Consider the following 20,745-nt stretch of genomic DNA (forward strand, 5'->3'; position numbering starts at 1 on the left):
GCGGCGGGCGGCGGGCGGCGGGGGGCGGGGACTGCGCACGGGGCCAGCCAGCGCGGAGCTGAAACCGGCCCGGGGCCAGCGCGGAGCGGGCGGAGCTGAAACCGGCCCGGGGCCAGCGCGGAGCTGAAACCGGCCCGGGGCCAGCGCGGAGCTGAAACCGGCCCGGGGCCAGCGCGGAGCTGAAACCGGCCCGGGGCCAGCGCGGAGCTGAAACCGGCCCGGGGCCAGCGCGGAGCTGAAACCGGCCCGGGGCCAGCGCGGAGCTGAAACCGGCCCGGGGCCAGCGCGGAGCTGAAACCGGCCCGGGGCCAGCGCGGAGCTGAAACCGGCCCGGGGCCAGCGCGGAGCTGAAACCGGCCCGGGGCCAGCGCGGAGCTGAAACCGGCCCGGGGCCAGCGCGGAGCTGAAACCGGCCCGGGGCCAGCGCGGAGCGGGCGGAGCTGAAACCGGCCCGGGGCCAGCGCGGAGCTGAAACCGGCCCGGGCGGCAGCATGGCACCCGAGGTCACCCTGAAGGAGCTGGTGGACCTGTCCATCGGCACCCCCGAGGTCGGGGCCGTGAACTTCAACGCCCTCCACGCCCTGCTCACCGACATGCTCAAGCACCTGAACCTGCTGGACGTGAAGACGGAGCTGCCGCCGCAGGTGATGGAGCAGAGCCGCAGCTCCGACTCCCTGCGCCCCACGCCCAGCACGGCCACGCTCAAGGAGCGGAAGAGGGCGGGCCCGGGCAGGACGCCGTCCCAGGCCCGGCTCGTGCCGCACGCCATCGACAGCAGGGTCAAGGACCTGGGCGGCCAGGTGCAGGATCTGGGCAAGCAGGTGCAGGCCATCGAGAGCCACGTCCGGAGGATCAGCTCCCAGGTGGACGAGTTCGGGGAGCAGATGGCGGCGCTGGACCGGCTGCCCTCGGGCAGCGACCTCCTGGACAAGACCCCGAGCGGCAGCCGCGTGTCGGACATGTGGCAGATGATGCAGGTCAAAAAGAAGATGGAAGCCAACGAGGACGGCATCTCCAAGGTGAGCGCCCTTCCCGGCCGTCTCCTCGGGGCTCCCGGAGTCAGCACACAAGCTCTTTTTTTTTTTAAAAAGAAATATTTATTTTAAGTTTTACAATTTCCCCCCCCCATGCTTGCTTTCCTCCCCCCATAGAAGGCAGTCTGTCAGTCTTTACGTTGTTTCCGTGGTATACACCGATCTCAGTTGAAAAATAAAGTATAAGAGATTGCAAAATTACATGAGACAACTTAAAAATATTAAAGGTAATAGTCCTTGGTCTTTGTTCAAACTCCGCAGTTGTTTCTCTGGATGCAGAAGGTATTCTCCATCACAGACAGCCCCAAATTATCCCTGATTGTTGCACTGATGGAATGAGCGAGTCCATCAAGGTTGATCGCCACCCGATGTTGCTGTTAGGGTGTACAATGTTCTTCTGAGCAAACAGACTGTCTGGGTCCGCAGAGAGGAAGGGGTCAATCCAGGGGGGGGAACTCGTGGCTGAGCCGTGGGGTTGCACAGAGACCCCCATGCTCTCCACGGGGAGGTGCCACCACCTCGGAAAGCAATGGAGCATAAGGATCCTGGGGGCCAGGAGTGCTCCCTAGAGACGTTCCCAAGTCTAGGAACAAGCTTCACACCTCCACAGACCTACTCCAGGAAACATTAACAAATATCTTAGAGATCAATCGTTTCATTTTACAGATGGGGAGGCAGAAGCACTGGCCCCGAATCCCATAGCTGAATGTATTGGCGCAGCTGGGCTTAGATCCTCCCCTCCTAATTCTCAGACTACTGCTCTTTCCAATACTGAACTATATCTTGCCAGAGAAATCTCCAACATCATTTTCCTCTTTGAAATGATATGTTGCCAGCGGCTAGGTGGCAATGGATAAAGCACCGGCCCTAGAGTCAGGAATACCTGGGTTCAAATTCAGCCTCAGAAACGTAATAATTACCTAGCTGTGTGGCCTTGGGCAAGCCACTTAACCCCATTTGCCTTGTAAAAACCTAAAAAAAAATGATATTTTCGACAGGATACTAACAAAAATTTCATTCAAAAAAGAACAGCCACAAACAGAATTTTTAGGTAGTTGAAGTAAATATTAAATTTTGATCTTTTTGATCATTCCAGTAGTAAAAAGTCTGACATTCAATCAAGCAAGTTCCAGAAGCATACAGAGACACACATGTTCATACATTCACACATCTGGCAGTGCTGAGATCCCTTAGCACTTTTAGGTTTCAGGTATCACCAGATTTGACAGCTTTCTTCTTGACTGACTGAAGGCTCCCATGAAAGAGGTGATGCTTGGATTTAGGCATCCCTCATTGATCATACAGACATTCACTTTTCTAGGTATGGGATGAAGGCTAAAAAGATAACTTTTTTTTCCTCAACTGGGGCAAACTACCTCATTGGGTCCTAGTTATGAATATACTGGTAAATGTTTCAAAACTGGCTTGGGGAATGTGTTTATTGGCATCCTTTAAAAAAACTGTAAAGTTTAATTTACATTATTAACATTTTCCTACCATTATTTTTTATATTTAGACAGCCAACAAAACAATACCTCAAATCTTGCTTTGTAGTATTTGTTGATTTCCTGAGGTGAAAATGCTTACATTGAAAATTTAATAGTCTACTCCCATGGGTTCAAACTGATTCCAACACATCCCTAGTCAGGTATGTTATCCTAGCTTTTATTGGTTCTTCCTACAGGCCATGGGACTGATCGAGGATGTCATGAATGAAGTCAAAGACATGAGGGCAGATCAAGACAAGGGGTTCATTCCAAAGGAGTTACCCCAGGTGAGAGGGGGAAGGTTTTTGGCAAAGTTATTTTAAAAATAAAATTCCAGAAATGAGCACATTTTGGAAGGCAGAGAATAATGTCAAGGAAAAAAAATCTGAAATAATGTGAGGCAAAACCCTGAGAAGAGATTCCTTTGGCAGATTCTGCCCTACCCCACTCCCTTTGGGAATACAAGTAGAAAGTGAGGATGAGGGGGGAAACTATTTTTTTTTTGCTTATTCATCCTTAAAAAAAATCACGTCAAACCACAAAGGAAAAACAATTTTTAATCTGAATTTGTTTGCTTTTTTCTATTTAAAGGGAAAAGTATATATTGCTCTCATCTACTTTTAGTTTTTGCAAGGCAATGGGGTTGAGTGGCTTGCCCAAGGCCACACAGCTAGGTAATTATTAAGTAACTGAAGCCAAATTTGAACTCAGGTACTCCTGACTCCAGGGCTAGTGCTTTATCCACTGCACCACCTAGCTGCCCCACTCATCTACTTTTTAAATGAAGAAAAGAGGGACATAAAATAATCATCAGTTCCATATTTTGCCCAAGGGACACTGATGTCTAGGGTAAGAGAACAAAAAAGAATGTAATTAAAGAGAGAAACACAGGGAAAGAAAAATATGGAAGAGAGATAGGAAAAGAAATCCAAGGAGAATAGGAGAAAATGAGGCATAAAGGAGGCTGGGAGATGGATATGTCTCTGGATTAATACATAATTATGTATTAGGGCATAACAACCTCACAAATGATGAAAAGGAGAAATATTAAATGATATTTCCTGGACTTTGATGCAATTAAAATTATATTCAATAAAGGACTTGGAAGCATAAGTTAAAATTAATTGAAAACTAATCTAATACTAAAGAATATGTAGGAAAAAGAACAAATCATAGAAACAATAATTTCATTAATTTCAATAATTTCATTAATAATGAGATAATATACCAAAATTTGTGGGATGCAACCAAAGCAGTACTAAGGGGAAATTTTATATCTCTAAAAACCACAGGCAGGACTCAAAATTCAATAAATCTAGGAGCTTTCTAGCGGTGAATTAATTAAATGCTTAACCGAATATAGCCTGCAAATGATATTATAAATATCCAAATGGCCCCTGACAGAAAAAAAGCTCAAAATGTTTACATCAATGAGAGAGAGAATAGATTGATGAAATGTTTAAAAACTAGAAAAAAGAACAAATTAAAAATTCCCAATTAATCATAAAATAGAAATCCTGAAAATCAAAGGAGTGATTAATAAAACTGAAAATTTTTAAAAATTGAATAAATAAAACTAAGAGCGTGTTTTTTTGGGGGGGATAAATAAACCATCAGTTAATTCAATTTAAAAAAAAAGAAAGAAGAAATGGCTATGCTTCTTTACATTCTACTGTTTATCTGGATTTCAAACTATGATTTGACAGTTTACTTAAGACTCAGAAGTTGGGCGGCTAGGTGGCACAGTGGATAAAGCACCGGCCCTGGAGTCAGGAGTACCTGGGTTCAAATCTGGTCTCAGACACTTAATAATGACCTAGCTATGTGGCCTTGGGCAAGCCACTTAACCCCATTTGCCTCACAAAAAAACCTTAAAGACTCAGAGAAGTCATAACTTACCCATTGACCACATTGAGAGTAAATGTCAGAGACAGGATATGAACTCAGGTCCTTTTGAGCGAAAGACACCTACTGGTTTTACATTGTACCAAAGACATACTGAGAAATTCTCAAGATTTATTTCAACAATCATTTTAATTCTTTTTTTTTCCAGAGTGATTTAAAATGCTTTTTATTAAGCTATCTTAATAAATGGCACACCTCTCCTAAGGTGGGCTAGGGACCTCATTTTAATTCTAAAAAAATAAAAATTCCAGATATCAGCCCTTGTCTGAGGGAATTGGGGAAAGTTAGCAATGAAAAAAAAAGCCTCAAATGACTAAGGCACTATATCCTCTTTCCACAATACAATATTTCTTTTTTTTCCCCCACATTAATGTACAATGTTATTCTATTCCTTGTAGTCACCAATTTTAAAAGCTAGAAGTAAATAAAATGGGGAACTATAACATCACTCAATATTTAAGTAATACTCAGCTATTAGCCACTGAAACTGCTATCTTTATTAAAATCAACTATTTTAAAGTGAATATTTTAATGTAATGATAAGCACATTTATAGGATAGGAAAAGTAACAAATGCATTTAAGTGCTCACATTATATATTTACATTCTCATGAAATGTATGAAGTCATGTTTGTGAATCCTTTGTATTTTGGTATCTTTATATAACTAGCACCAATTTTCTTTTTTTTTAGTGTTTTTTTTCAAGGCAATGGGGTTAAGTGGCTTGCCCAGGGCCACACAGCTAGGTAATTAGCAAGTGTCTGAGGTCGGATTTGAACTCAGGCACTCCTGACTCCAGGGCCAGTGCTCTATCCACTGCGCCACCTAGCCACCGCTAGCACCAATTTTCTAAAAGTTTGATATATGATCATTTGACAAATAGTAGTTTTTGCTGAGATACAATAAATTCATTTTGTACTGAGAGGACTCAATAAAAATTACTTATCCTTAAATGTTTATTTTAAGCTAACATTCTACCAAGAGAAGTTATCTAACTTGTAATACGTGGATTTTTTGGTATCAGGTTGTCTTGTTTAGTTTATAGTCTTAAGTGGCTCAAAACAAGTGAGACAGTTAAAAAGAATGAGAAGATGATGATTCTGAAGACTTAATTCTTTTTTTCATTTTAAATATTTTATTTTCAGTTTTGCAATTTTTTCCCCCAATCTTACTTCCCTCCCCCCCCCAGAAGGCAATTTGCCAGTCTTTACATTGTTTCCATGGTATACATTGATCCAAATTGAATGTGATGAGAGAAATCATATCCTTAAGGAAGAAAAATAAAGTATAAGAGATAGCAAGATCAGACAGGTTTTTTTTCCCTAAATTAAAGATAATAGTAGGGGGCGGCTAGGTGGCGCAGTGGATAGAGCACTGGCCCTGGAGTCAGGAGTACTTGAGTTCAAATCCAGCCTCAGACACTTAATAATTACCTAGCTGTGTGACCTTGGGCAAGCCACTTAACCCCATTGCCTTGCAAAAGCAAAACAAAAACAAAACAAAACAAAACAAACAAACAAAAAAAAGATAATAGTCTTTGATCTTTGTTCAAACTCCATGGTTCTTTCTCTGGTTGCAGATGGTATTCTCCATTGCAAACAGCCCCAAATTGTCCCTGATTGTTGTACTGATGAAATGAGCAAGACCGTTAAGGTTGATCATCACCCCCATGTTGCTGTTAGGGTTCTGGTTTGAAGACTTAATTCTTCATGCCATAGATGACATCAGAACATACAATAATACAATTATCCTAAAATTCTGATAATTTTAAAAGCATCCTTTTAAAATGCTTAAGTTTGTCATTTTATAATGAGATGACTTTTTTAAAAACCCAGAAATAATGAAGGTGGTACAAATATTATTAAACTAAGACATTTGTTAGGTTACCATCTAATTATTCTAATAATCTTACTCAATTTGGGTACAGAGTTTCTTAAGCTCAAAAGGGTCATCATTATAATTTAAAAGTGGGCATACATTCTTTATTTTTTTTTGAAAGGCAAATGGGGTTAAGTGGCTTGCCCAAGGCCACACAGCTAGGTAATTATTAAGTGTCTGAGGTCGGATTTGAACTCAGGTACTCCTGACTCCAGGGCCGGTGCTCTATCCACTGTGCCACCTAGCTGCCCCTAACATATTCTTTAAAATTTTTCCTACTGGAAAATTTATCATGTTAACCCTTTAAAAAATTTACCCCCTAAAAATGCTTTCTTATCAATACATGAAACAAGCATTTTTCTGATAAATAAAAGCATTGCTTTATAAGAAAATATATAAGAAAATTTTCTACAAGGTAATTTTTATATTTTTATATAAGTGCATATGAATTCCAATAATGCAAACATATCCCTAAATAATATTTGCTTTAACTTAAACATACACATAACATTTTTTTAAAAATATTTAAAGCATGGACACAAGTTTTCCCCTTTAATAATACTCCAGATGTCTAAATATTGCAGCATAAGTGCTCCTTTTATAGCAGCAACTTCCATAATGTAAAAAAATTTTAACTTAAAGGGTCAATGAGATCTTTTTGGAAATGTACTTAAGATAGACAATGTTCTCTGGCTGCTTTTTCAACCTAAGAAAAGTTTTCAACACTAATTTGTAATTCTCTGAAAAGAACAGACTGCATAATGGCAATAATATCATACTGAAGGGTGACATCAGAGCTATTATACAATATACTATATTTCTTTTTCTTTTTTTAATTGATTAATAACAATCTTTACTGGTATAATTGTTGCAGGGTTGTTGATTGACCAAGACATGGCAAAACAGCATAAATAGATCTTGTTCTCCTGTGATCATATCTTATTTTTTTGCAAGTTAACTTTAGTTTATTATTACTATTATCACAAAAATTTTGTTAATAAGAGTAAACATAGGGGCGGCTAGGTGGCGCAGTACATAGAGCACCGGCCCTGGGTCAGGAGTCCCTGATTTCAAATCCGGACTCAGACACTTAATAATTACCTAGCTGTGTGGCCGTGGGCAAGCCACTTAACCCCCATTGCTTTGCAACACCCCCCCCCCCCCAAAGAAATGAGAGAGATGCAGGAAAAACATGAAAACGAAGTCAGCAGCTAAGTCAAGGAAATCCAAAAAAATGCTGAAGAAAATAGCATGCTAAAAACCAGCTTGGGTAAAATGGATAAAACAGTTCAAAAAGTTATTGAGGAGAAGAATGCCTTAAAAAGCAAAATTGGCCAGATGGAAAAAGAGATAAGAAAACTCTGAAGAGAACAAATCCTTCAGACAAAGAATAGAATTCAGGGAGATTGATGAATTTACCAGAAATCAGGAATCAATACTTCAAAACCAAAAAAATGAAAAATTAGAAGAAAATGTGAAATACCTCATTGAAAAAACAACTGATATGGAAAACAGACTTAGGAAAGATAATTTAAAAATTATTGGAATACCTGAAAGTCATGATCAGGAAAAGAGCCTTGACATCATTTTCAAAGAACTACTGCAGGAAAATTGCCCTGATATTCTAGAAGCAGAGGGCAAAATAGAAATGGAGAGAATCCATGGATCCCGGCAAGAAAGAGATCCCCAGAAACCAACCCCTAGGAATATTATAGCCAAGTTCCAGAACTCCCAAGTCAAAGAGAAAATACTACAAGCAGCCAGAAGGACACAGTTCAACTATCGTGGAGCTGCAGTCAGGATCACACAGGACTTAGCAGCAACTACATTGGAAGCTCATAGGGCTTGGAATATAATATACCGGAAGGCAAAAGAGCTTAGAATGCAGCCAAGAATCAACTACCCAGCAAGGCTGAATGTCCTCTTCCAGGAAAAAAGATGGACTTTCAATGAACCAGGGGAATTTCAAAGGTTCCTTGTGGAATGGCCAGAGCTGAACAGAAGGTTTGATCTTCAGATACAGGACTCAGGTGAAGCATAGAGATTGGAGGAGAGGGGGAAAATATGAGGGACTTAATGATGATGAACTGCATGTATTCCTGTATAGAAAAATGACACTGATAATACTCATATGAACCTTCTCAGTTAATAGAGCAGGTAGAGGGAGCTTTTATAGATGAAGCACAGGAGAAAGCTGAATTCGAAGATAAAATATGTTGTAAAAATGGAGTCAATAGAAAAAAAGGGAAATGTAATGGGAGAAAGAAAAAGGAGAGGGGGGAATAAGCCAAGATATTTCATATAATAAGTTTTTTCTTTATTACAATGAGCTATTGCAATGATATGGAAGGGGGGAGGCAAGGGGGAATGAGGGAACCTTTGTTCTCATCAGAGGTGACTAGGAGAGGAAACAGCTTATATATTCAATGGAGTATAGACAACTGGAGTAAGAAGGAGGGGGGAGCAGGGGGAAGGGGTGGGGATGTGAAAAAAGGGGGAGAGGATGGACCACGGGGGGAGAGTGGTCAGATATAACACATTTTCTTTTTTACTTCTTGCAAGGGGCTGGGATTGGAAGGCCTGTCCAGGACCATAGGGCCAGGTGGATTCTGGGCCTAAGGGGTGGTATGGGGGCTCAGGGCTTCTTGGCCCCAGGGCTGGGGATCGGTCTACTGTGCCATTCAGCTACCCTACAGCAGAGTCAGAGTGAAAGGAGAGAGAAAATATAGTACGTGGTAGTGGAGAAATATGAAAAGAGGGAGTTGCGATCAGCAATGGCAACGTTGGAAAAATATGGAAGTAACTTTTGCGATGGACTTACCATATAGAATGTGATCCACCCCACAAGAACCTAAAAAAAAAAAGAGAATAAACATAAACCCCCCTCCCCCCTCAAGAAGATGAGAAACCTCAAGAATAGTGAGAGAGAAAAAAAAAAAAATATATATATATATACATATTTCAGTCTGTGTTCAGATACCAATGGGCTCTGTCTCTGGGGTGAGTTGTTTGCTTTATCATAAGTCCACCAGAGAAGCTGCTTCAGTATTTTCCCCACAGTTATTACTAGCTGTACCTCCACTCTATTCTTCCCCACTCTCATTTATTCTGTTCTCTCTCCTTTCATCCTGGCCCTGTCCAAAAGTGTGTTGCATCTGAGTACCCTCTCCCTCGATGTTCCCTCTCTTCTATTACCTCTTTCCCACTTCCCTCCTCCCATCCCCCCTTATCCCATCCCTTTCTTCTCATTTTTCTCTAGGGTAAGATAGATTTCCTCACCCTATCAAGTATGCATGTTATTTCCTCTCTGAGCCATTTTTTTTTTTAGGCTTTTGCAAGGCAAACGGGGTTAAGTGGCTTGCCCAAGGCCACACAGCTAGATAATTATTAAGTGTCTGAGACCGGATTTAAACCCAGGTACTCCTGACTCCAAGGCGGGTGCTTTATCCATTACGCCACCTAGCCACCCCTCTCTGAGCCATTTCTGATGAGAATGAAAGCTCACTCATTCCCTCTTGCCTTCCTCCTTTCTAACTCCATCGAAAAAGCTTTTTCTTGACTCTTATGTGAAATTTCTTAACTTCTTCTTTATCTCCTTTCCCTTCCTCCCAGTATTTTCCTTTATCACTCATTGACTCCATCTTTTTACTATATTATATCATTATATTCTGCTCCTTCCTATGTCCTGTCTATATATGCTCCTTCTAACAGCTCTTATAAATGAGAAAGTTCACATGAGTTATCAATGTCTTCTTCCCATGCAGGAATACAAACAGTATTGTTAAGTTCCTCATAGTTAGTCCCTCACTTCCACCCCCTCTATGGTTCACCAGAGTCCTGTACTTGGAGATCAAGCTCTCTGTTCAGCTCTGGTTGTTTCAGTAGGAAAGTTTAAAAGTCCCTTATTTCATTGAAAATCCATTTTTGCCCCAGAAAGAGGATGTTCAATTTTGCTGGGTAGTTGATTCTCGGTTGTAAACTAAGATCTTTTGCCTTCCATAATATCATATTCCAATCCCTATGAGCCCTTAATGTAGATGCTGCCAGATCCTGTGTAATCCTGATTATGGAGCCTTGGTAGTTGAATTGTTTGTTTCTGGCAGCTTTTAGAATTTTCTCTTTGATTTGGGAGTTTTGGAATTTGGCTACAGTATTCCTGGAAGTTTTTCTTTTGGGATCTCTTTCAGAAGGTGACTGGGTGAATTCTCTCAATTTCTATTTTGCCCTCTTGCTTCTAGGATCTTGGCAATTTTGCTGTATTATTTCTTGAAAAATGAAGTCAAGGCTCTTTTCCTGATTGTGGCTTTCAGATAGCCCAATAATTTTTAAATTATTTCTTTTGGATCTGTTTTCGAGGTTGGTTGTTTTTTCAATGAGATATTTCACATTTTCTTCTAATTTTTGGCTTTTTTTGGAAGAGTTTTATTTCTTCCTGATTTCTTGCAAAGTCATCAGCTTCCTTTAGTTCCATTCTGCATTTGAAGGAGTTACTTTTCTTCAGAGAGCTTTTTTATCTCCTTTTCCAGCTGGTCAGTTCTGCTTTTTAAGGCATTCTTATCCTCATTTGCCTTTCATTTTGCTTTTTTCATTAGGCCTAAACTGGTTTTTAACATATTATTTTCTTCATTATTTTTTTTTTATATCTTTCACCAAGTCTTTGATTTGGTTTTCATGATTTTTCTGCATCGCTCTTATTTCTCCTCCCAGTTTTCCCTCTATCTCCCTTAATTGCTTTTTCAAAGTCTCTTTTGAGCTCATCTATAGTCTGAGCCCATTTTCTGTCTCTTTTGGAGGTTTTGGATATGGAAGCTTCGATTTTGTCACCATCTGAGTATCTGTTTTGATCTTCCATGGGACTAAAGTAAATCTCTGTAGTCCAATTCTTCTTTTTTTGTTGTTTAGTCATTTCCTCAGCCCAAGACTAATTTACAGCACTTCCAAGGCTTTGGGGTTTTTTTTGGGGGGGACACCCCACTGGAACCTTTATTCCTCCAAGGAATAAAGGAGATCAAACTTTCTGTTCAGCTCTGGTTGTTTCTTTTTTTTATTTATATTTATTTTATTTTTGTACAAATGATGGGGTTTTTTTGGAGTTTTTTTTTTAGGAAATGATGTTTTTATAATACATTATTAAAATATTCTTGTTTAAAAGTAAACATAATACCCCCTCCCCCCAAAAAATATAGACCCTTATGAGCAATAAAATAAAGAGGAAAAAATTAATAATAATAATAATAATAATAATAATAATAATAATAATAATAATAGCAGCTAAGTGGCACATTAGACAGAGCACTGGCCCTGGAGTCAGGAGCACCCAAGCCCAAATCCAGCCCCAGACAACCAATAATCACCCAGCTGTGCAAACCTGGGTAAGCCACCCCAACCCCACTGCCCTATAAAAACAAAACAAAATAAAATGATAATAATAATAGTAGTAGTAGTAGGGGCAGCCAGGTGGACAGAGCACCAGCCCCAGAGTCAGGAGCACACAGGTCCAAATCTGACCTCAGACACCAGGAAAGCCACCCAACCCCATCTGCCCCACCATCCTCCCCCCCCAGAATAGCAATAACAATAATAATAAAGAAATGTGCTTCAGTCTTTGTTCCAGCACTACCAGCTCTGTCGCAGGTGGATCCCATTCTTTTTTTTTTTTTAAATTTTTGCAGGGCAGTGGGGTTAAGTGGCTTGCCCAAGGCCACACAGCTAAGTAATTATTAAGTGTCTGAGACCATATTTGAACTCAGATACTCTTGACTCCGGGGCCAGTGCACTATCCACTGTGCCACCTAGCTGCCCCAATCACATTCTTTAGGAAAGTCCCTCACAAGAGCTACTTCCATAATTTTCCACTGTTGCCATTGCTGATTGCCACTCCCTCCATTCGTACTTCTCCACTACCATACACTATATTTTCTCTCTCCTTTCACTCTGTCCCTCTTCTTAAATGTGCTGTAGGGTAGCTGAGTGGAGCAGCAGACAGATCACCGACCCTGGGGCCATGAGACCCCAAGCCCACCTACCACCCCTAAGGCCCAGCAACCACCCGGCCCTGTGGTCCCACATAGACCATTCAATTCCAGGCCCTTGCAAGAAGTAAAAAAGAAAATGTGTTATATCTGATCACTCTCCCCCACGGGCCACCCTCTCCTCCATCACTCACATCCCCCCACATCCCCCCTGTCCCTCTTCTCTCCTTCTTATTCTAGATATCTATACCCCATTGAGTATATATGTTGTTTCCTCTCAGAGCCACCTCTGATAAGATCAGCTCTGGTTGTTTCAATAGGAACTTGCTCTCTTGCCTGTGGTTTGATATGTAGATGACCACCACACTTCCCTCTGCCCTGGAGTTGCAAGGAGGTCTCTTGCTTGGCTACCTAGCAGGGAAGCCCAAACTGCAACCCAGATCCGAGTGTGGGCAAACAGCAGAGTCCCACCCTGAGGGAGAGCAGAGAAACCTCTGCAGTCTTCCCTGACCCCGCTACTGTCTATGGGTTGTGCTCTGGGGATGCAGACTGCCCCAGATTCTCTCTGCAGGTTCAGCAGTTGGTGCTCCCTCACTCCATACTCATTCTGGTCTATACTATATTTCTAAACCTCAAAGTATATATTTGAAATAAAAGTTATTTTCTTGAGGAATTCTGAAGAATTTGCATGGGAATGAAGGAATGACTTCAATTTAATACATTTATTTTATTTATTTTTTTAGGTGTTTCTTTTGGGAAGGCAAATGGGGTTAAGTGGCTTGCCCAGGGCCATACAGCTAGGTAATTATTAAGTGTCTGAGACTGGATTTGAATCCAGGTACTCCTGACTCCAGGGCCGGTGCTTTATCCACTGTGCCACCTAGCCACCCCAATTTAATACATTTATGAAGCACAGATAATGTTCCAAGCACTGGATATTAGATGCTAAAGATAAAAAAGACAAAAAACAAAAGGTTTTTGCCCTCAAGGAAGATTTAATCTAATGATAGAAAACCAAAACTCAATATACACTGAGCAGTAAATGTACAATTTATGGAAAGTGACTTGACTAGGTGGTAAAGTTTATCGAGTACTGGGCCTGGAGTCAGACTCATCTTTCTGAGCTCAAATCTGGCCTCAAAGACACTTATTGACTGTGTGACCCTGAACAAATCACTTAATCCTTTTTGTCTCAGTTTCCTCACCTGCAAAATGACCTGGAGAAGGAAACAGCAAAGTCCTTTAGCATCTTTGCCAAACTCCAAATGGGATCATGAAGAATAGGAAATGACTGAACAACAATAAAATATTGGTGGGAGGGGATATATTTTTTCTTTGGATTCATAGGGACCCATTTAAATACTTGAATTATCAACTAGAAAGAACAATTGGTATTCCAAAATTCTTTACTGCCCTACCCAAATTTCTGGAGAGATTAGGATCCCTCATTCTAAGAGGTTATGAAAGGGTTGGTTGGTTGGTTGATTGATTGATCGATTTATTGATTAATTGATTGATTCAGTTTGCCACTGTATAAAGCCAAGGCCAGAGTGGAGGCAATACACTGAAAAGTTGTTCTGGATTTGCCCTTGTCTCTGAGTGCTCTCCTCTAGACAGCTCTCTGTCTCTAAAATAAATTTCCTTTTACAGAGATACAATTGTTATTATTTGGTTAGTTAGAAGCCATCACCTCTTGGTCCCCTCTCACTTTGCTTCCATAGGGTTCTTTTTTAAAAAATATTTTATTTGTTTTCCAATTACATATAATGGTGGTTTCTACAGATTAATTTTTTGTAAGGTTTTGAGTTTTACAATTTTTCTCCCTCCCCCCACCAGAAGGCAATCTGATATAGTCTTTACATTTGCATCTATGATATGTATAAATCAAAACTGAATGTGTTGTGATAGAAGAAATAGCTCCAAAAGGAAGAAAGCATTATAGACAGCAAAATTAAATAATACATAAGACAACTTTAAAAACTGAAGATAATAAGTTTTGGTCTTTGTTTAAATTCCACAGTTCATTCTCTGGATGCAGATGGTATCCTCCATCACAGATCCCCTAATATTGTACCATATTAGTGCACTAATGGGGTGAGCAGGTCCATCACCCCATGTTGTTGTTAGTGGGTACAATGTTGTTCTGGTTCTGCTTATCTCATTCATCATTAATTCATAAAAGTCTTCACAGGCTTTTCTGAAATCTTGTCTCTCATTATTTCTTATAGAACAATAGTGTTCCATCACAATTTATACCAAAATTTGTTCAGCCATTCCCCAACTGAGGGACATACTCTCAATTTCCAATTTTTTGCCACTACAAAAAGAACTACTATAAATATTTTTGTACATGTAGGATTTTTACCCTTTTTCATGATCTCTTCAGGATATGGACCCAGTAATGGTAGTTCTAGATCAAAGAGTATGCACAGTTTTATTACCCTTTGGCATAATTCCAAATTGCTCTCCAGAAAGGTTGGATCAGTTCACAACTCCACCAGCAATGCATTAGTGTCCCAGATTTCCCACATCCCCTCCAACACTGATCATTTTCCTTTCCGGCTGGATAGAATTCTTAACACTTCCCTCCATTTTTTTTAATTATAAAGATTTTATTTTGAGTTTTACAATTTTTCCCCTAATCTTATTTCCCTCCCCTGTCCATGTTTTAAAGATAGGAAAATGAGAGTTTGACTCAGGGTGTTCTTATCAAGTTTTTGGTTTTTTGCAGGTATTGAAGGACTACAGAACAATAATTTCAGATCTAGAAGACCGGATTGCAGATTTGGAGAAGATAGTCAATAATCAAGAAAATAATCTGGTAACATTCTTTCCACTGAAAGGAAAGGGGACCCTTGTTCTGGGGAGAGGATTATCCATAGTCCAACCCTCCCACAGATGGTATACTCAGGTTCCTCTCTGTAAGCTCAAAACAACAGTTCTAGAAGTGACCTCTGCATTCTGGGTCATCATCTAGGGACCCAAAGAAAAGCTTTCTAAGGTGTCACCTCTTACTCCAACTTCCTGTTTCTAATTCAAGGGAATGGGAGGGTGGTGTTTAAGATCTCTACCTCTTACAAGTGGGTCTGCAGTAGAACAAAGACGGGAGCTGTCAGAAGCTTGCTTAATATTTGCCAGGGAGGAGGATGGGTGGGGGGAGGCAAAAGAGGGCAAGTTCAACCCAAGGCAAGAGCATTTTGTGGGAAAACAAAATTCCCAAGTTTGCATAGATATAAACATTTCCCCACCAGGAAATAGTATCAAAGAAGATGAGCGCATATCCAGAAGATAATTTGATAGTTACCTGGGAAGACCTGGAGCAAGCATTAACTTCTGGTCGAAAAATCCTACAGGTGATTAGGGAAAAATGGGAAAGGACTTAGGGTGTGTCCCCCTCTAAGTCAATGGAGTAGTGCAACATGTGCCTGGGCATTTTTTTTCAGCGGGGAGGGAGTAAGAGTCTGTTTCTGAAGGGATCCAAGTGTGTATCTACAGTATTATGCTAAGTCCCTGGATAATTTACCTAGTGGCCTGATAGGCAGCTAACTCTTCTGTTATATTCATCCTTGGAAATTTTCATAAATTCCCACATTTGAGTCTTCCTGAGTTCTTATCCCAGAGATTTCTCTCTAGAACTATGTTCTAAATTGACCCAATAAGATTCCCCAACACCCAACCAGGGGACAGTAGAATTGGCTTTCACCCCCTGCTTCTTCTGTCTGCTTTCGGTTCTCTAACCAGCCAAAGGAGAAACCTTCGGGTACAGAGGTCTCTCTGACCGCCACAGATGCTTTCCCTTCGGCCAGGAAGTTAAGTTCACAGAAGACGCCATTTGTCACAGAGATTCCACCCACACCTCAAGATGTTGCTGGCCCAGGGCAGATCGTCGCCCAGCAATGGGTCCCACATTTCTTAGGCGCTTCACAGCAATTCCCTCTAACCTCGGTTCCCCAGTTTCCTCTAGGAGCCCTAAGCATAGGTCAGCTAGCCCCTGGAGCCCCTCCCACCTATCCTCTAATACCTGTAACCCCATCTAAAACTCAGACTGTTACAGGAACCCCGTCTAAAACTCCGATTCTTCCTGGAGCCCCATCTAAAACTTGGACTGTTTCTGGAACCACATCTAAAACTCAGACTGCTCCTGGAACCCCACTTAAAACTCAAACTGCTCCTGGAACTCCACCAACTTATCAGCCTGGGGTGCCAGGCGCCTATCCAGGCGCTCCTGGCACCTACCCAGGTGCTGCTGGTGCCTACCCGGGTGCCTATCCAGGTGCCCCTGTCATTTACCCAGGCACCCCTGCCACTTACCCAGATGCCTCTGCCACCTACCCAGGCGCCTACCCAGGTGCCCCTGCCCCCTATCCAGGTGCTCCTGGCACAGTTGGCTTCCTTACCACTACCGGTGCTCCTGCCACCATGGGCGTTCCTGCCACTGCAGGCACTTACCCAGGAACCCCTGACACCACGGGTGCCTTCCCAGGTGCCCCTATCACCTTAGGTGCCCCTGCCATCTCTGGTGCTCCTGACACCACAGGTGCCTACCCAGGAGCCCCTGTTGACTCAGGAGCCCCTGCCACCTATCTGGGAGCCCCTTCTACCCCAGGTGCCTATCCAGGAGCCTACCCAGGCCCCCCTGGCACCTATCCAGGTGGCTACCCCGGTGCCCCTACCGCCATGGGCGTCTACCCAGGTGCCTACCCTGCTGCTGAGGTTGTCCCTGCCGCTGCCAGCACCCCTACGTCAGTGGACACCTCTACTGCCCTGGGTGCCTATCCAGGTGCCCCAGGCACCTTCCCTGGCACCCCAGGCACCTACCCAGGTGCCTACCCTGCTGCTGTGGGCACTTATCCAGGCACCCCAGGTGCTTACCCAGGTGCCTTCCCTGCCACCACTAGTGTTCCTGCTGCCACTGGTGCCCCTGCCCCCACTGGTGCCCCTGCCGCCGCTGGTACCCCTGCCGCCGCTGGTGCCCCTGCCGCCGCTGGTGCCCCTGCCGCCGCTGGTGCCCCTGCCGCCGCTGGTGCCCCTGCCCCCTCTGGTGCCCCTGCCGCCACTGGTGCCCCTGTTGCAGCTGGTGCCCCTGCTACCATGGGAGCCTATCCAGGCATCCCAGGTGCCTACTCAGCTGCCCTAGGCACCTTCCCAGGCACCCCAGGCACATCTGGTGCCCCTACAGTGGGGGGTACCTACCTAGCTGCCCCTGGTGTCCCTGATACAGCAGGTGCCTATCTAGGCACCCCTGACACTTCGGGTGCCTATCCGGCTGCCCTGGGTACCTACCCAGGTGCCCCTGCCCCTGCCGATACCTATCTGGCTGCCCCGGGTGCCTACTGGGGGGCCCCTGCTGCCCCAGGCCCCTACCCAGGTGCCTACCCAGGCACCCCTACTGCAGGCGGCTATCCGACTGCCCCTGTCGCAGCAGGTGCACCAGACATTTTGGGTGCCCCTGCCACTTTGGGTGCCACTGAAACCTCCCAGGCCCCTGACACAGTGGGTACCCCTGCCACCTCAGGAGCCTACCCTGGAGGCCCTGGCACTCCTGGTACCTATCCTGGAGGCCCTGGCCCTCCTGGTGCTTACCCTGGCCCCCCTGGTATCTACCCTGGGGGACCTGGCCCCTATCCTGGCCATCCTGGTATCTACCCTGGTGGCCCTGGCCCCTACCCTGGTGCCTATCCTGGTGGCCCTGGCATCTACCCTGTAATCCCAGTCACTTATCAGCCAGGATCTGAAGCCCCGCCCACCTACCCACAAGATTCTAGAACCCCATCCACATTTCAACCTGTTTCAGGAGCCCCACCCAGTTATCAGGAAGATCATGGAACCCTACCTGCAGTTCAGCCAGTCACTGGATCAAGGTTAATAGCCCCTGGCACAGGTCAGCCAGTCCCTAGAGGTCTAGGTATAAGAGAGCCAATCTATGGAGCCCCACCCACCTATGTGCCGGAGCCTGGGGCCCCACCTATGTATCAACCATTCCCTGGGGCCCCAGACCAATATCCACCAAGCCCTATATCCCCACCTGTATATCAGCCAGGCCCCTCTCCCTTTCCTGAAGCCCTAGAAACAGAATCTCCAACTTCAGTATCAAGAACTGCTCTCAGCCAGCATCAAAGATCAACAACATTTCTGCCTAAAGGTGCATTCTTCACAACAGAGCAAAGGCCTCTAGGCACTGCTCAGCCTGGCTTTGTTGCCCCGGGCACCACTCCATTTGGGAGCCTTGCTGGCACTCAGGCAGATTTGCCTTCTGTTACCCAGCCTGGTTTAGTGCCACCCTCTCCTCTCCCTTTCATGCCAGGCCAGCCTCCTTTGGGGCTACAAGCACCATGGGCAGTCTCATCTACCATGCCCACTTCATTTTCATACCAGTACCCTCAAACTACAAGAGCAAAAGAGAAAAGGGCAGGAAGTTTCAGCTTTCCCTTTGCCGTCGAGACCCTGCGTATGATGGGGGAGCTTACCAACTTCTATGGGATTCTGAAGGAGCAAATGGAGGAACTGGGTGAAGAAGCTGGCCACACTGAGTTGGAGAAGTTACAATTCCTGATAGGAAAATTAAGTAGGTATTGTCTGCCCTTGCTATGGTCCAACCCAAAGTGAATTTCTTTTCTGTCTTGTGTTTTCCAGTCTCGTCTTAGACCTTGAACATCTGTGCCCATCCTCCCCTTTTTGTCACTTAAAAGCAACTGACCAGACCATCTTCCTCTCTCCCTGAAACTGGGTCTTCCCCATTTCTTCCTCATTCCTCCTCCTCTTCTTTGCGAATACCTTTCTCCAGGGCTCTTAAATTGGAATTTGTAGTTCTGATGTCTAAGATAGGTGCCATGAAAGGCTGAACTGACCTGTCCTCTGTCCATCTTTTTTTTTGTTTGTTTTGGTATTTTTCGGTTTTAACAATTCTTGCTATCTAGGTGCTAAGCTCAGTTTCTACCTGGTAAAGAAATAGACCCTCTAAAATTTAGCATCCTGGGGTATACCTCCAATCACCCTATCCTCTATTGAGCCCCTTATGAGGTAAATAGAATCAGCAAGATTTGGTTCTAATCTTAGGGTTGGGCCCAAAGATCCAAGGGGTGAGGGAGAAGTTTCTATGCCATTGTCAATCTTCCAGGTCAAGGAGCTTGATGAGGAAATTGAGAAGAGAGAAAAAAAAGATTGTATGAAATTGGGGTAAGGGAGAGCAAAAGGGTCAAATTCAGTCTGCCTTCCTTCATGACTTTAGCATCTTGGATCCCAAGATTTGAGGTGGGTAGGATGACCCAAAGCAAGCCAGGAAAATTCTCATGAGAGCTATTTAGGAAGAGTTTCTGGAGACATCACAACGGTGTTCTCTCACCACTAGGGAAAGTACTTCTTCACAATGGTTAAGGAAGGGGAATAATGGAAGCAGATAAGCAAGAAGAAATTATTAAGCTCTGGTCACTCATTGTGCTAATGGGACATAAATATAAACAGTTCCTTGGGGAACATAGCAAACAAAAGGGAGATGAAAAGAGGTGATGGGTGTGTGGAAAAGTTTGGAGAATTTAAAGCAAAACCTTAGAGGGGAATGAAAAATGCCTAACCTGTATCCCTCCCCAAAATGGAAGCCCTGGGAGGAACTCAGCTATAGGAGAAGGGCAAGATGTTTAGAACTTAACAATTCTGACTTTCCTTCTTCCATAGCTAGTAAGTCCATCCCTGATGACATGCTGGAACAACTACATGGTCTTAAAACCTTAACCAAAGAAATTCAAGAAGAGAGGGAAAAAGTGAGTGTGTAAAGGGGCACCCAACTTGTCCTAAAACTCATAGAGAAGCCACATTTTTAAGGGACAATCGGAAACTTTTCAGAACAAAGTCCTTGGTCCAGATTCCTCCTGAGAAGAGAAAGACCATAGCAGGATTGAAGGATGGGACTATAGCAGATTTTTTTTTTAATTCACCATATCCCTTAGTGTCCACTAACTAAGGAGCCAAGAACTCTTCCTTATGTCTGAAGTTGAGGGAGGAGAGATAGACAACTAGTAGACATGGTGGATATCTGCTTTAGACATTCACTAGCTGTGTGACCCCAGTCAAATCACTTAGCTTTAGTTTCCCCACCTATAAAACTGACCTTTACTTCCCCGTCATTATCAAGTGAGAACCTGGGCCAGGTTTCTAGGAGGAGGGACAGTCAGGCCTGAAACTGCTTGAACCATTGGGATTGCAGATGAAGTTAATGCAGCGAATCCTGGAAGGAGAGGAGGCAGATGTTGAAGAGGAGAGAGAAAAGTCTGGTCAGTTGAGTCTGCAGCTAAATCTTCTCAGGTAAAAGCTAGGCCCTCCAAGAGCTCATTTGGAGTCTGGATATGTGGGAAAGGCAAGATCGAGGCTCAGGGTGTGGAGAAGACCGGTCTTCTAGAATCTTGTACTATGAGCCAAGGAGTACATAATTATGAGTGGGGCCTGTGAAAGTAACCCTCAAAGTGAAAAGGGGGTT

At 43.6% G+C, this 20,745-nt stretch overlaps 1 protein-coding gene across 3 annotated transcripts in view; it reads left to right on the forward strand.

Annotated features, from left to right (window-relative positions):
- Positions 1 to 3: 3 nt before the first annotated feature.
- QRICH2 (glutamine rich 2) overlaps positions 4 to 20,745 on the forward strand; it is a 39,672-nt gene continuing 18,930 nt past the window's right edge. For all 3 annotated transcript variants that reach the window (XM_074224502.1, XM_074224504.1, XM_074224503.1), the window contains exons 1-7: positions 4 to 1,019; positions 2,719 to 2,808; positions 15,007 to 15,096; positions 15,527 to 15,628; positions 16,017 to 18,840; positions 19,947 to 20,032; positions 20,476 to 20,573. In XM_074224502.1, the coding sequence (XP_074080603.1) occupies positions 492 to 1,019; positions 2,719 to 2,808; positions 15,007 to 15,096; positions 15,527 to 15,628; positions 16,017 to 18,840; positions 19,947 to 20,032; positions 20,476 to 20,573 (3,818 nt within the window). In that variant the 5' untranslated portion in view covers positions 4 to 491. The remainder of the gene's footprint in view (positions 1,020 to 2,718; positions 2,809 to 15,006; positions 15,097 to 15,526; positions 15,629 to 16,016; positions 18,841 to 19,946; positions 20,033 to 20,475; positions 20,574 to 20,745) is intronic.

Source organism: Macrotis lagotis, chromosome 2, assembly GCF_037893015.1.
Source record: "Macrotis lagotis isolate mMagLag1 chromosome 2, bilby.v1.9.chrom.fasta, whole genome shotgun sequence".
Classification (NCBI taxonomy): domain Eukaryota; kingdom Metazoa; phylum Chordata; class Mammalia; order Peramelemorphia; family Peramelidae; genus Macrotis; species Macrotis lagotis.